The following is a 13,221-nucleotide window of genomic DNA, read 5'->3' as shown; positions in this document are numbered from 1 at the left end:
TTGATGAAAGAACATGTACTTGCCGGCGTTGGCAAGTTAAAGGCATTCCGTGTGTGCATGCGGCGGCTTTTATCCTTCTCACAAGGGATGCAAACTGGGAGATATATGTTGATTCATATTTTACTATTGAGAAGTGTAAATTAGCTTATGGTTTAGAAGTTGCTCCAATGCCTACAAAGGATCAATGGGTTCATATAGACACCGAGGAGAAGATATATCCCCCTACAATTAAACGTCCACCAGGAAGACCAAGAAAGAATAGAATCAAACCACATGACGAGACTGCAAAGAGACAAAAATGTAAGTGTTATGGTGAGTATGGACACCGTGCAAAGAAATGCAAAGAAGCGGAAAATCAAGATCAACCCTCATTAAGTAAAACGAAACGAGGAAAAGTGCATAATTTTCTTGTGTTTAATTTGTATTTTCTTATGTTTTATTATGTTGGTTTGACGGTTTTGGAATGTTGGTAGTTTGACCTTTTTGGATTGTTGGCTTGACCGTTTTGGAATATTTGGAAGCTACCATTGGAATGATGTAAACATTTGACATCTTTTTTGGTTTTTTTCCCCTTAATCTAGTGCATGCATATTACTTTGAGTTTAAATTGGAGATATATGTAATTCTTAATATTAAGAAGGGGTTGTATCTAAATTGGTTTAGTAAGGGTAAATTAGTCCTTTAGTTAGTTAATTTTAATGAAATGGGAAGATATGTAATTTATGTTGTTTAGGGAGGGGATATATGTAATTGTATGTTTAGCATTAGAGAAATATGTAATAAGAGAAGTTAGAAAGAAGATATATGTAAATGCCTCTAAAAGAAATATGAAAGACCTAAAGAGTTGTAAAGAGTAAAGAAAAGCATATAAACTTGATATTATCTTTTTGAAGTTAGCGTGAATGGAGTGGCATTGCCACGTGTGACCACGTGTCAAAAGAAAAAAACTTAGGATGTCTCTTTTATTTAAGACGTGCTTCGTGCTTCCCTGTTCCCTCCATTTGTTCCTTGTATCTCCGATTAAGCACTTTTGACATTTTAAATAAAATAAAATAGAAAAACACAAAACACGCTATCTTCATGTTCAATTAACTAAAAAGGGAAAAAACTCGGAATATTAAACTTTACTTTACAAAGAGACAACTTATTATTATGGTTTACACTTGTATATATAGAGAGAAATCAGTAACAATTATATTTTATACAATTTTGGTAATAAGTATCCAAAATATATATGCATTAAATAGATATAAATTATTTATGTGTATAGCATAATAACAATAATATAATAATAAAATAAGAATAATAATAATAATCTAAAAACAATTATAAAGTGAAAAAAAAAAAGAAAAGTTAAAGGAAGGAAAAGGAAATGAGATATTTTAAATAATGTCTACTTTATGTGTAGGATAAGTTTTCTTATATTCGGTGATTTTCGTTTGATTAATGTTAATGTTAATGGTATCTGTAATCGAATAATAATATATTTTATTTTTTGAAGGATAAATAGACGTAGGTGTCGGTTATTATAGGAGTTCTTTACTTTTCCTCTGAGAACATTGTGGGTGTGACAGCCAAAGATTGAGGTGGCATATTTCTTTTCTGCAGTGAGGTGGCAATGAGCAGCGGTGGATCACCGTACCGGAGATTCCGGAAGGACGTGGAGTCCGGCGGTGGAAGTAGCGGTGGCGATGAATATGATGTGGTTCATGATCCTTTTGACATTGCTCGTACCAAGAGTGCACCCATTGATCGCCTTAGAAGATGGAGGGTATATATATATATATATATATTGCATATTCTCATATATATTTTCATGTCAGCATCATGTTTTCTTAATGTTGTTGCAATTTCTCATGTTTTCTTAATGTTGTTGCAATTTCTTACATGCGTTCTAGGGAGGTAACAATTTTGTCTTACTTTTAGATATCTTAGTTTTTTTTTTAATAGTTTCTGTGTTCTCTTTGTTGCTATTATATGATTTGGATGTTCTATTTGCTGCTAGCTATTTGTTGTATTATATATATACATACATATATATATTGTTTTTCGGGTTTTTTTCTACTCTCTGATGAATTAAAGTATATGACGGGTAGAGGTATGGTTTGCTTACGTTTCATCATTTTTAGACCTGACCAATAGCTTTGCTATGAGATTTTATTGTTTGTTGTTGTTTGTTTGTTATTCGATAGCACAGTGTAATATCCTACCTCGTAATGATGAATGCTTGTTTTGTTTGCAAGAAGTTCATAGTTTTGTCTTTGTTTGTTAAGAAAAGAATCAAATGGAAAGTGTAGCAAATATGTAGCTAGAGGATTAATTAATATTTATTAGTTTTATAGATGGTTAAATCCAAAGATTCAAATGTAAATGTAGCAAGTAAAGACAACCATACCATATAAGTGTTGGTTTTTTTTCTTATAACTAGTTTTTTAATTGATATAGCAAGCGGCATTGGTATTGAATGCTTCACGTCGATTCCGATACACTTTGGATTTAAAAAAGGAAGAAGAAAAGAAAGAAATTCTCACAAAGATCAGAGCTCACGCGCAAGTCCTACGAGTAATATCATCTCATATTTGTATATATTCTGATACAGCATGAGTCCACTTATGAGTTATGACACATTATTGTTTTTCAGGCAGCAGATCTTTTAATAGAAGCTGGACAACAACAAGATGGAAACCCAAAAGAGCCTATGCCTCCTATTCCGACTGGTGGTTATGATGTCAGTCCCGAACAACTTGCTACGATGACACAAGACCATGATTTTGCTACTTTGCAGAACTTTGGAGGGGTAAGTTTGTAATTAATCTAGATTCTAGATTCTTTCCTTTGGTCATCATCCTATGGTTGACATTCTTCCATGTTTTCATTCAATGATCTCGTGGCAGGTTAAAGGGTTGGCAGCGAAGTTGAAGACGAATCCCGATAAGGGAATTCATGAAGACGAGCCGAGCATCTTGGATAGGAAAAATGTGTTTGGGTCAAACACATACCCGCGGAAAAAGGGGCGGAGTTTCTGGGTACTTGATATTGTTATGGGATAAATGTATTCTTTTATTGTTTGGTTAATATTTGGTAATTTGAATAATTATGTGGTTTCCGTTTGATAGCGGTTTCTGTTGGATGCTTGTCGCGACACGACTTTGATTATCTTGATGGTTGCTGCTGCTGCTTCTTTGGCTCTAGGCATAAAAACTGAAGTTAGTGAATCACAACTTGTTTATAGTAAAGATAATATTTTATTTTTTTGTGTATTTTAATTAATCCTGTATCGTGTTTCCAGGGGATCAAAGAAGGATGGTATGATGGGGGAAGCATAGCTTTGGCGGTTATAATTGTCATAGTCGTTACAGGTACTTGTTATATAAAACGTGATATTATCAATGTTCATTTGTGTTACGCGCAGAAACTTGATGTTTGAAAGCTTGATTCCTGTTTTGTAGCTATAAGCGACTATAAACAATCACTGCAATTTCAAAATTTAAATGAGGAAAAACAGAACATACAACTGGAGGTTATACGAGGTGGAAGACGGATGGAAATTTCTATATTTGATATTGTCGTGGGAGATGTCATACCTCTAAAAATTGGAGACCAGGTAAGATAATATGTTTCTCATTTATTATTTGATATTTCCATTATTACATTTATTAACAATTTAACTATAAATCAGGTTCCTGCGGACGGGGTTTTAATTTCCGGTCACTCTCTTGCTATTGATGAATCAAGTATGACAGGGGAGAGTAAAATTGTGAGTTACATGGAATTTGATAAATTTCAATTTTTTTAATCTCTTCATGGGTCGGTAACTCGGTTTCATTGTTTTTTACACGGCGGAACAGGTTAACAAAGATCACAAATCACCGTTCTTAATGTCGGGATGCAAGGTGGCTGATGGCTATGGTACTATGCTGGTATGAAAAGATATTAATGTTATTTTCCAAATCAATTGTACATTTTTTAATACACTGATGGAATCATTATAATTGCTTCTAGGCGACAAGTGTTGGAATAAATACAGAATGGGGATTGCTTATGGCTAGTATTTCAGAAGATAATGGTGAAGAAACACCATTGCAGGTTAATTAGTTATCAATGCATGCTCTTTCATAAAAATTAAACCAATCCAAAGTGCTTTAAGTGTTGACTTTGACTTTCCTAGGTGAGGTTGAATGGAGTCGCGACGTTTATTGGTATCGTCGGGCTTGTGGTTGCTGTGTCTGTTCTTATTGTCCTTCTTGCTAGGTAAAAAATTTAACATGCAAAATGCAATATAATCCTATTTTGATTCTCTTATTAGCCTAAGATGATAATTTATTAATTTTGTGTTTTTTAGGTATTTTACTGGACACACGGAGGATACAGAAGGAAGACCTGAGTTTGTTGCTGGAAAAACTAAAGTTGGGGATGCTGTTGATGGCGCCATCAAAATTTTCACTGTTGCGGTATGTATATTTTGCACATATTTTTAACAATTGTCGTGGTTGACTTTTTTCATACAAACTATATGTCTGACACCCAAATCAAACTTGGACACTTATTAAGAAAATGCGTATACTAATTCTTGAAGAATGTGTAGGTGACTATTGTTGTTGTTGCGGTTCCAGAAGGGCTTCCGTTAGCTGTAACCTTAACGTAGGTTAATTATGCGTTTATCTTGTCATTTGAGTTTTTTCTTTCCTTTAATCTGACATTCAGTCGTTTTCTTTGATACGCTTAAATGTCTAAACTGTTGATCATGCTGTGCATGCACAGGTTGGCATACTCTATGAGGAAAATGATGGCAGACAAGGCATTGGTAAGTTTAACATCATATTTCCAAATTCTCTTGGTTTTGACTTATGTTTTTATTTTAATTGATGTTATTGTTGATTGTGCAAATGCAGGTTAGGAGATTGTCTGCTTGTGAAACAATGGGTTCTGCAACTACAATTTGTAGTGACAAAACTGGAACCTTGACATTGAATTTGGTAGGGTGTTTCTGTTTAGTTTTTATTTATTTATTTATTTATTTTTAAATGATATAATTTCCTCCCTTTTTTTTGACTTATCACATGCTTTTGTTTTCTTCAGATGACGGTGGTTGAGGCTTATGTATGTGGGAAGAAAGTAGACCCACCAAACAACACGCCCATATTACCGTCTGGAATTGTAACTCTTATCACTGAAGGTGTCGCTCAGAATACAACTGGCAGTGTGTTTTTGCCTGAGGTAATTATTTTTTTCTTTTCATTTTGTATACTCTTTAGTGATCGTCAAATCAGTTAGAGAGTGACAAATTTCACTGTGCCATTGTTGATGTTTAATAGGGTGGCAATGATGTTGAGGTTTCTGGCTCACCAACAGAGAAGGCCATTCTTCAATGGGGGCTCAATGTTAGTTGCTTTTTCATACATTTTTACATATTTTTACCTTCTATATATATTATAATATGGCAATATGACACCTGATCATTTTGTCACATTGGCAGCTTGGAATGAACTTTGAAGCACTCAGATCAAAGTCTACAATTATCCATGCATTTCCATTCAACTCAGAGAAGAAACGAGGCGGAGTCGCAGTGAGACGAGTAATTTCACAACCTGTAACCATATTCATAATTTGTTACATCGTTCATTTGGAATATTACCGTTTTTGTAATTTCGTTTTCAGTCTAATTCTGAAGTTCATGTTCACTGGAAAGGAGCTGCTGAAATCGTGTTAGCTGCATGTACACGATACATGGACAGTAACGAGCAGCTCGTTCCCCTGGATGTAGCAAAGGTATGCAAATTCAGTGTATCTTATTACTAATTGTAATGGATGGATGAGCATTGAACATTCATCCTAACTTGTGTTCCGTGCAGGTAGAATATTTCAAAAAGGCGATCGAAGATATGGCTGGTCAAAGTTTGCGGTGTGTTGCTATTGCCTACCGACCACTGAAAGGGGAAACCGTGCCGACAGATGAAGAAGAATTGACAAACTGGGAATTACCTGAAGATGATCTTGTTTTGCTAGCAATAGTCGGTTTGAAGGTATCATCTTGTTTATCTAGTTATCTTATATATCGTTTTTAGATGTGACACAGTTTGCATTGTAGGACCCCTGTCGGCCAGGTGTCCGACAAGCAGTTGAGCTGTGTGTAAAAGCCGGTGTTAAGGTAAGAATGGTGACGGGTGATAATCTTCAGACCGCAAAAGCAATTGCACTAGAATGTGGAATACTCGGGTCAAACGCAGATGCGACTGAACCAAACTTAATTGAAGGGAAATCATTTCACGCATTGACAGATGCACAAAGGCTAGAAATAGCCGATAGGATATCGGTATGTGATTTGACAAAATTACCCTCTTAATTTTACACGTGACATAAATGTTGACATGATGAAACAAATGTAGGTGATGGGGCGGTCGTCTCCTAATGATAAACTGTTATTCGTGCAAGCTTTGAGGAAGAGAGGGCATGTTGTTGCAGTTACTGGAGATGGAACTAACGATGCCCCGGCTTTACACGAGGCTGATATTGGTCTTGCTATGGGTATTGCAGGAACTGAAGTGGCTAAAGAGAGTAGTGACATCATCATATTGGACGATAACTTTGCTTCGGTTGTTAAGGTAGTTAAATAACTGAAACTACAAAGTTAAACCAAATTGTGTATCGTGTAATCAATGTGTTTTATGTCAAACAACAGGTTGTTCGATGGGGAAGATCGGTTTACGCAAACATACAAAAGTTTATCCAGTTTCAGCTTACTGTAAACGTTGCCGCCCTTATAATTAATGTCGTGGCGGCTGTGTCCTCCGGTGAAGTCCCCCTAAATGCAGTGCAGGTAATCGCTCTTGCTCTCTTTCATGCAAAATTTTTGTATTCGGTTTTGGTAAAAAAAATGTTTTTTTACTGTGTTTTGTGTTTGTTTATGTGTAGCTTCTTTGGGTGAATCTTATCATGGATACGCTTGGTGCACTTGCACTGGCTACTGAACCGCCCACAGATCACCTCATGGACCGCCATCCTGTTGGTCGCAAGGAACCGCTTATAACAAATATTATGTGGAGAAATTTGCTGATACAGGTATTGCATTGCACTTTACTGTTGACATACTGTTAGGTTTTATGTGAGATCATACAACTAATGATATATACTTGTTGAAATGAAACGACAGGCTTTTTATCAAGTGACGGTTCTCCTTGTACTAAATTTCCGAGGCAGAGAAATCCTGCATTCACAGCACGACCCGAAAGAGCACGCTATCAAGGAGAAAAATACTCTCATTTTCAACGCTTTTGTCTTTGCTCAGGTGATTATTACAACTTTCTGTGGCAGTTTACTAACGGGCAGTTCTCATTATAAGCAGTCATTGTAACTGCAGATATTTAACGAATTCAATGCACGGAAGCCGGATGAAATGAATGTTTTCAAAGGAGTTACTAAAAATCGTCTTTTTATGGGAATCGTGGCGCTCACTGTTGTTCTTCAGGTAAGATTCAGACGTGAACACGTACCCCATTTCGTTTTATTATCTCACAAAAACAGATGTACCAAACTCGTAATCATGTTTTCCAGGTTATAATAGTCATGTTTCTTGGAAAGTTCACCTCCACCGTAAGGCTTAACTGGAAATTGTGGATCGTCTCTATTGTAATTGGGTTTCTCAGGTCAGTTTTATTTTCAAAATCACATCGGAGTAAACTTTTCCTGTTATTGCCTTTACTTACTATCCACATTTTTCGTTTTTTCAATCCGTCAATAGTTGGCCTCTTGCTCTTCTTGGAAAACTGATACCCGTCTCTGAACGGCCCTTTGGCGATTACTTTATCAACCTCTTCAAATCTTGCAGAAAACCTAGAAACCAAGGTACGTATTTGGGACTTAAAACGCTCAAACCGATTATAGCTAATAACCTTAACTCGTGTTTGTGTATATCACAGGAGAAAATGAGGACAATTCTAGACTATAAGGTTGGCTATTGGAACTTTGGAAGGGTACTTTTGTCTTTCTTATAGTGTGATCTTCTGGACATAATCAAAGGCTAACATCAACTTATATACATCTAACTATACCTACATTTTTTGAGGTCTTTTGGGATTTGGTTGAAGAATTTGAAGATTTTATTGGGATTGTTTTATATCTTGGAATCACGTTCGGTTTTCGGTTATTTACCATTTTGTTATTATTATTATTATTAGTATCCTTACAAGCTGTACATGCTGAAATAGTATGTTCTATAAATATACGTGTTACCGCTCATAAACATCATTTCATGAGATTTTGATGTAGCAAACAATGAAAGTGGTGCATGGCCTTCTCTACCATCGGAGCATATCGACCGCTGTCATATGCTGGTGATTCCAACCCTCTCTGAACCGACTCACACAGCATGATATCTTCCATCTACAAATTACATACAAAACCGATCATGTCATGTGGCCACCTTACTCGACACCAGAGAATCCATATGAAATGTGCATACCTGAACTTTCTCGCTTTCTTCTAAGCTCTTAGCCACAAAAGTTTCATCATCTTTAAGAGACGCGTCAAGAAAATAATCAAAAATCACTATGCTTCGTCGCGGTCCTAATGGTATTACTAGATTGGTGTCCATCCATGGTCCATACCTATTCACCATGAAGTTTGGATAAATGAAAGCATATAAGGATTTAGCTCCTAACCTATCAAAATCTTCCACGTCACCTCCATCACATCTTTGTATACTTACTTTCTCATATACCTTTGAAACAAAAGTAAAACATTTTAATTACATATTAACATTTGAACTATTATATGTCAAGTGAGATAAAAAAAGTGATAAGCATACTGTGGTGGAATACGAGTCGAGTTTGAGACCCGATGCAAGATCTTTATGCGCGAAAGGTACATGATACCCGCCATCTAAGTAATTGTCACAAAAAACTTTCCAGTTGCACTCGATGGTATACTTGCGTCTGCAAAGATAACTTAGAGACGTATCGACCCCGTTGGTGCTTAATATTTTGGAAGAGCTACCGAGCCATTCTGTACCCACGTCATAGCCACAATCCTGTTGAGAAAACGATTCTGTTTCTAGGTTGAGCAGGATAAACGGCCCCCACACCGCTACCCTCAATGGCACGAGTCCAAACTCCTTGACATTGAAGTCCTTTATCCCTGTTATTCTGGTTGCTTTCAGTAGTGATCCATTTAATCCATAGGTCCATCCCTGAAGTTATTAATAACACACTTTCACTATCTTAGAAAACTGAGCTCGTATATTAACCAAAAAACTGATAGCCGAAGTTAAATTTACATGATAAGGGCACGTAAAGCAAGATCCTTTTCCACTTCCAGAGACTAGAAGCGAGGCATGGTGTCGACAAACATTATGAAATGCGCGCAACTCGCCTTTTTCATCAAGACACACCACATATTCTATATTTCCTAATCTGTCACATCCTGAGTTAATCAATTGACATAAGTGGTCAATAAAATAAATAAAGATAAACACTAAATTGAATTACCTTCCAGTAAAGTAACTGCTAGCCTCTTTAAGTTGTGCTGTACATCCTAAACAATAGTCAACATTAAAACATATCTTCTAGATCTTTTAATGCTGTTCAAAGCTTCCATGTATGCTTTTGACTTTTGAGGTCAAACCATACAATTGATCTATCAACATGATCAATTGTTCAAAGGGATTACATAATTATATTTTAGGTTTTCTCTTTCGGTGTCAATAGCGAGTACCGTACAACGGGGGAGTCCCATGACATGTCTATACAAGGGACAGAAAATAATAATTATATGGTGGAGTTGACTTTAAAATTTATCCAATTTGACCTCAAAATCAAACAGTAGCATGTTTTAACACATAATAACAAATAGAGACATGATATTATGTGATTATTACCAACGGCCTGCCATCCTCTGAAGAAGACTTGATCGAATTCTAGAGACAAAAAATCAGGGGAGGTGTACCATGAACTGGGTGGGGTTAAGGCTTCTTCAATTGGGATATTGGGGTTGAATTCTTGGACCAGTGAGTGAGCTAATTCTTTAGACGTGTAATTGGGTTCATGGGAGTTGTTAATTGGTAATGCTTTTAGTGATCGGAAGTGTTGCAGGCATGAATTTGGATATGGGTTTCTTCTAATTTTGTTCAGGTAACAGAATTGAAGATCAATGGGGTTCATCGTCATCATCGTTATCGCCATGATCGTTCTCCTTGTCACTCAATCTTGGTTTTATTATAGCTTCCAATCCAATAGGAATGTGCGCCTAATTTGTTTTATACAGAAATTGTCATATTTCCCCCCTCAATAAATCATTCTTGTCATGGCATTCACAACGGTTGTTAAGAAAGCTCGAAACTTAAAAAAAAACCTAGTTGAAAAACACTTGATTTGATCATTGGCTTACTCTTAAGCTTATTTAACTTCGAGCTCGAGCTAAGCTAAGCAACCTCGTTTAATTTCGAGTTCTAGCTTGAACCCACGAAGGCTCAACTCAGCTTGACTCGTTTACATCATTTATTTCATATCACATTCTCTAAAAATGATTTATCTCTAAATTATATAGAAAAGTCTAGCAAAAATATCTAAATTACACTGTAACATTTCGTATTTTTCATATTAATAAAATCTTGCATGTATTATATTATTATACTGTCATGTACTCATTAAACAATCCTCAAAATCGTTTATTTTATGTTTATTATTGTATTTAACCAAAAGTCCAGGGACTAAGAGTGACAAAAATGAAAATATAAAACTTAGCATTTCCTTACGCGTCACTACGCCTTAAGCTCACTCCCTGGGTACACGCTATGACGCCCAATTTAGCAAAACCAATTTTTATTTTCGTTTAGTGTCGAATCTTTTTTATTTCGACCCAAATCACGAAAATTAAGCCTCAAGACAAGTCTTATGATGTCATAACCTGTCTCCAAGTTCATTTCCCTGCTATTCTAATCGAAATCCCTAGGTTATTATACCTGATTTTGTCATTAATTGATTATATCGTTTCCTATTCGAGCCCGTTTACCGATTAAAAGAATTTTGACTCTTATTAATATAACCAACCTATCAAGAAACCCTAAATACATCTGCAAACCTCAGCCTCCACCAATTTTGTGACTTGGTGCTTCTGTTGATGATTTCTTTCAAGTTCTTTATTTTTCGGTTTGACTTTGATGCTTCAAGATTCTTTCACTTGTATTTTCTCATCATTCCTTAATCTTTCCGGGTAATTGCCTTATGATAAAGCGTTTATTTTCATAGAATTAACAAAAGCCCATAATCAATTTCAGTGATGGAGGAAGTTTCGGTGGTTAGTTTGATCACGCCCCGTTTAGGGTTATAAATGTCAATTTTGGAACTTTTCAATTGCTATACCTTCTAGTCAAAACTAGCTTTCGGCCATAAGACTTTTATGTTTGTTTTGATATTTTGAGTGTGCTGGTCAGAACCCAACTCCCGATACGAATCTCGGATTCTGAACAGTACCAGCTCGCTTAAACATTAAAAATCTCATATCTTGAGTTTTATTCATTCGTTTGACTTGATTCCAGCAGCTATGTTCTCGTTTTTTAATTCTACTTTACTGTGTCTAAGTTTCAGGTTCATTCGTTTTGGGTCAATCAGCAAGTTAAAGACCCAAGCTTCGTTAAATCTTTATTTTATTATCTCTATCTCACCTAATTAATAAGGTGAGTAATCACTCCCCTATTTTACTGTTTTTCAAAACATTTTTGTGCGTACTTATTTATATTTTCATACTATAAAGTGAATCTCTAAATTTAAGGATTCACTACCCCACCCCCCACCCCAGTTAAAGAAACCAACAACAATGACACATAAACATATTAGTTAAGTTTTAGGAAAATATATAATTATAAAAAAACAATATAGAGACAGAGATGGTGAATGAGAAGTGCGATGTTTTTTTAAAAAAAATTAAGCAGTACAATTTTTAGTTAAGTTATAAATATATGAGAATAGAGAATGGGTTGTAAATATTGTTATATATATATATATATATATCATATTTTTAACAAGTGTATTAAGGAAAACCTCTTCTAGCATGAATAACAAAAAAATACCTTACGTGTCACGATTTGATCCTTAAAAATGACGATTTTAGACTTGGCAATCATGGGTTCAAGAATTTCATGATACACCTATGATTGCATGTCAATCACTAGGGATGAGATTTTTGTCACGAACACGAGTACTCGTATCGTACCTGTGTAAGTTTAGCATAAAACCATAACAAGTATTGGTACTCCTTTTTATTAATTTACGAAACAGGTACAATTGGGTATGAATACAGGTGCGGATATGAGTATTCTACTGATCGCATCCACGTTATATGAACCACACAAATTAATTAAAGTATATGCGTGCACGTGCACACTTAAAGCAATGATATACAAGCACATGAGTTACTTTAAAAATATTTTATTTACATGTGTATTGACATATTATGTGTAAACCTAAAGTTTGGTATCGTCACCATCTTAAAGGCATCCGTGTACATATGTTATGTGAAAATATTCATATCTTTAGGATGAAGGAGAAAATTAAGAGAGTAGGAGAGAAAAGATCGAGGAGTGGGGCATCAACCAAAGTCTCTGAACATTCATATTCTTCTAGTGCAGTGGTGCAACTTAATGGAGCCCCCACCCCCTCTCTCCTACGTTTTCATCCAAACTTCATCACTATTACAGTGTTTTATGGAAATTCAATGATTGATAGTTTTCCTCTAAACGGAATTATTTTGATTTTACACAAAGTTAACATAATATTTAATGGGCGTTAGTGTTAGATTCTAATTTTTTTAAACAAATCACAACACCCAAACATAAGGCGAATCTTTAAAATTAAATCCAAAACGTATGACGTTAACCAACATGTGTTATGTATTATGGGGTTGGATCGAATACAAACTAAACTTTATACTAACCATGTAAATCAAAGGAAAATTAGAAATCCCACGGTGGCAACATTATAATTATTAAGCGTCGGTCAATTAGCAATCAATAGACATCAACGATCGATTAGTCGATCAACCATGTCAAACCAACTCTTAATTTTGACGACTACAAACGATTCATAGAAGAATTTTGCATCACTAGTGATGGTTCATGGAAGGAAGGGGGTGTGGTTAATGGATCATTGAAATTAACAACGTTTGAAAAATCATTTGAACAAATTGTTTCGTACAAAGATAATTATTCAATTAAAATTATGCAATTAAGGT

The 13,221-nt window shown here is 35.4% G+C and overlaps 2 protein-coding genes across 2 annotated transcripts; one reads left to right on the top strand and one right to left on the bottom strand.

Moving 5' to 3' along the window:
- Positions 1 to 1,551: 1,551 nt before the first annotated feature.
- LOC143619813 (calcium-transporting ATPase 8, plasma membrane-type-like) lies at positions 1,552 to 8,053 on the top strand. Its single transcript, XM_077091656.1, has 28 exons — positions 1,552 to 1,771; positions 2,446 to 2,562; positions 2,642 to 2,797; positions 2,895 to 3,026; positions 3,117 to 3,206; positions 3,290 to 3,359; positions 3,450 to 3,604; positions 3,680 to 3,757; positions 3,849 to 3,920; positions 4,003 to 4,086; positions 4,169 to 4,251; positions 4,343 to 4,451; positions 4,586 to 4,641; positions 4,762 to 4,804; positions 4,893 to 4,976; positions 5,080 to 5,217; positions 5,316 to 5,381; positions 5,477 to 5,575; positions 5,659 to 5,769; positions 5,853 to 6,023; positions 6,089 to 6,313; positions 6,387 to 6,602; positions 6,680 to 6,817; positions 6,913 to 7,059; positions 7,151 to 7,285; positions 7,358 to 7,465; positions 7,552 to 7,643; positions 7,739 to 8,053. Exons 1-28 carry the CDS (start codon positions 1,619 to 1,621, stop codon positions 7,989 to 7,991), a joined length of 3,381 nt encoding a protein of 1,126 aa, XP_076947771.1. The 5' UTR covers positions 1,552 to 1,618; the 3' UTR covers positions 7,992 to 8,053.
- A 164-nt stretch (positions 8,054 to 8,217) lies between these two features.
- LOC143619727 (choline monooxygenase, chloroplastic-like) lies at positions 8,218 to 10,175 on the bottom strand. The gene is made up of 6 exons (XM_077091585.1): positions 9,872 to 10,175; positions 9,483 to 9,528; positions 9,272 to 9,407; positions 8,804 to 9,184; positions 8,459 to 8,716; positions 8,218 to 8,379 (listed from the first exon to the last, which is right to left on the bottom strand). Exons 1-6 carry the CDS (start codon positions 10,173 to 10,175, stop codon positions 8,242 to 8,244), a joined length of 1,263 nt encoding a protein of 420 aa, XP_076947700.1. The 3' UTR covers positions 8,218 to 8,241.
- Between the last annotated feature and the right edge of the window lie 3,046 nt (positions 10,176 to 13,221).

This window comes from Bidens hawaiensis, unplaced genomic scaffold (assembly GCF_021521415.1).
Source record: "Bidens hawaiensis isolate Kalapana, Puna unplaced genomic scaffold, B.hawaiensis_p1.1 tig00002507_1, whole genome shotgun sequence".
In the NCBI taxonomy this organism is placed as follows: domain Eukaryota; kingdom Viridiplantae; phylum Streptophyta; class Magnoliopsida; order Asterales; family Asteraceae; genus Bidens; species Bidens hawaiensis.
The sequence above is the reverse complement of the archived record's forward strand: the minus strand, read 5'-3'. Positions and strand labels throughout refer to the sequence as shown.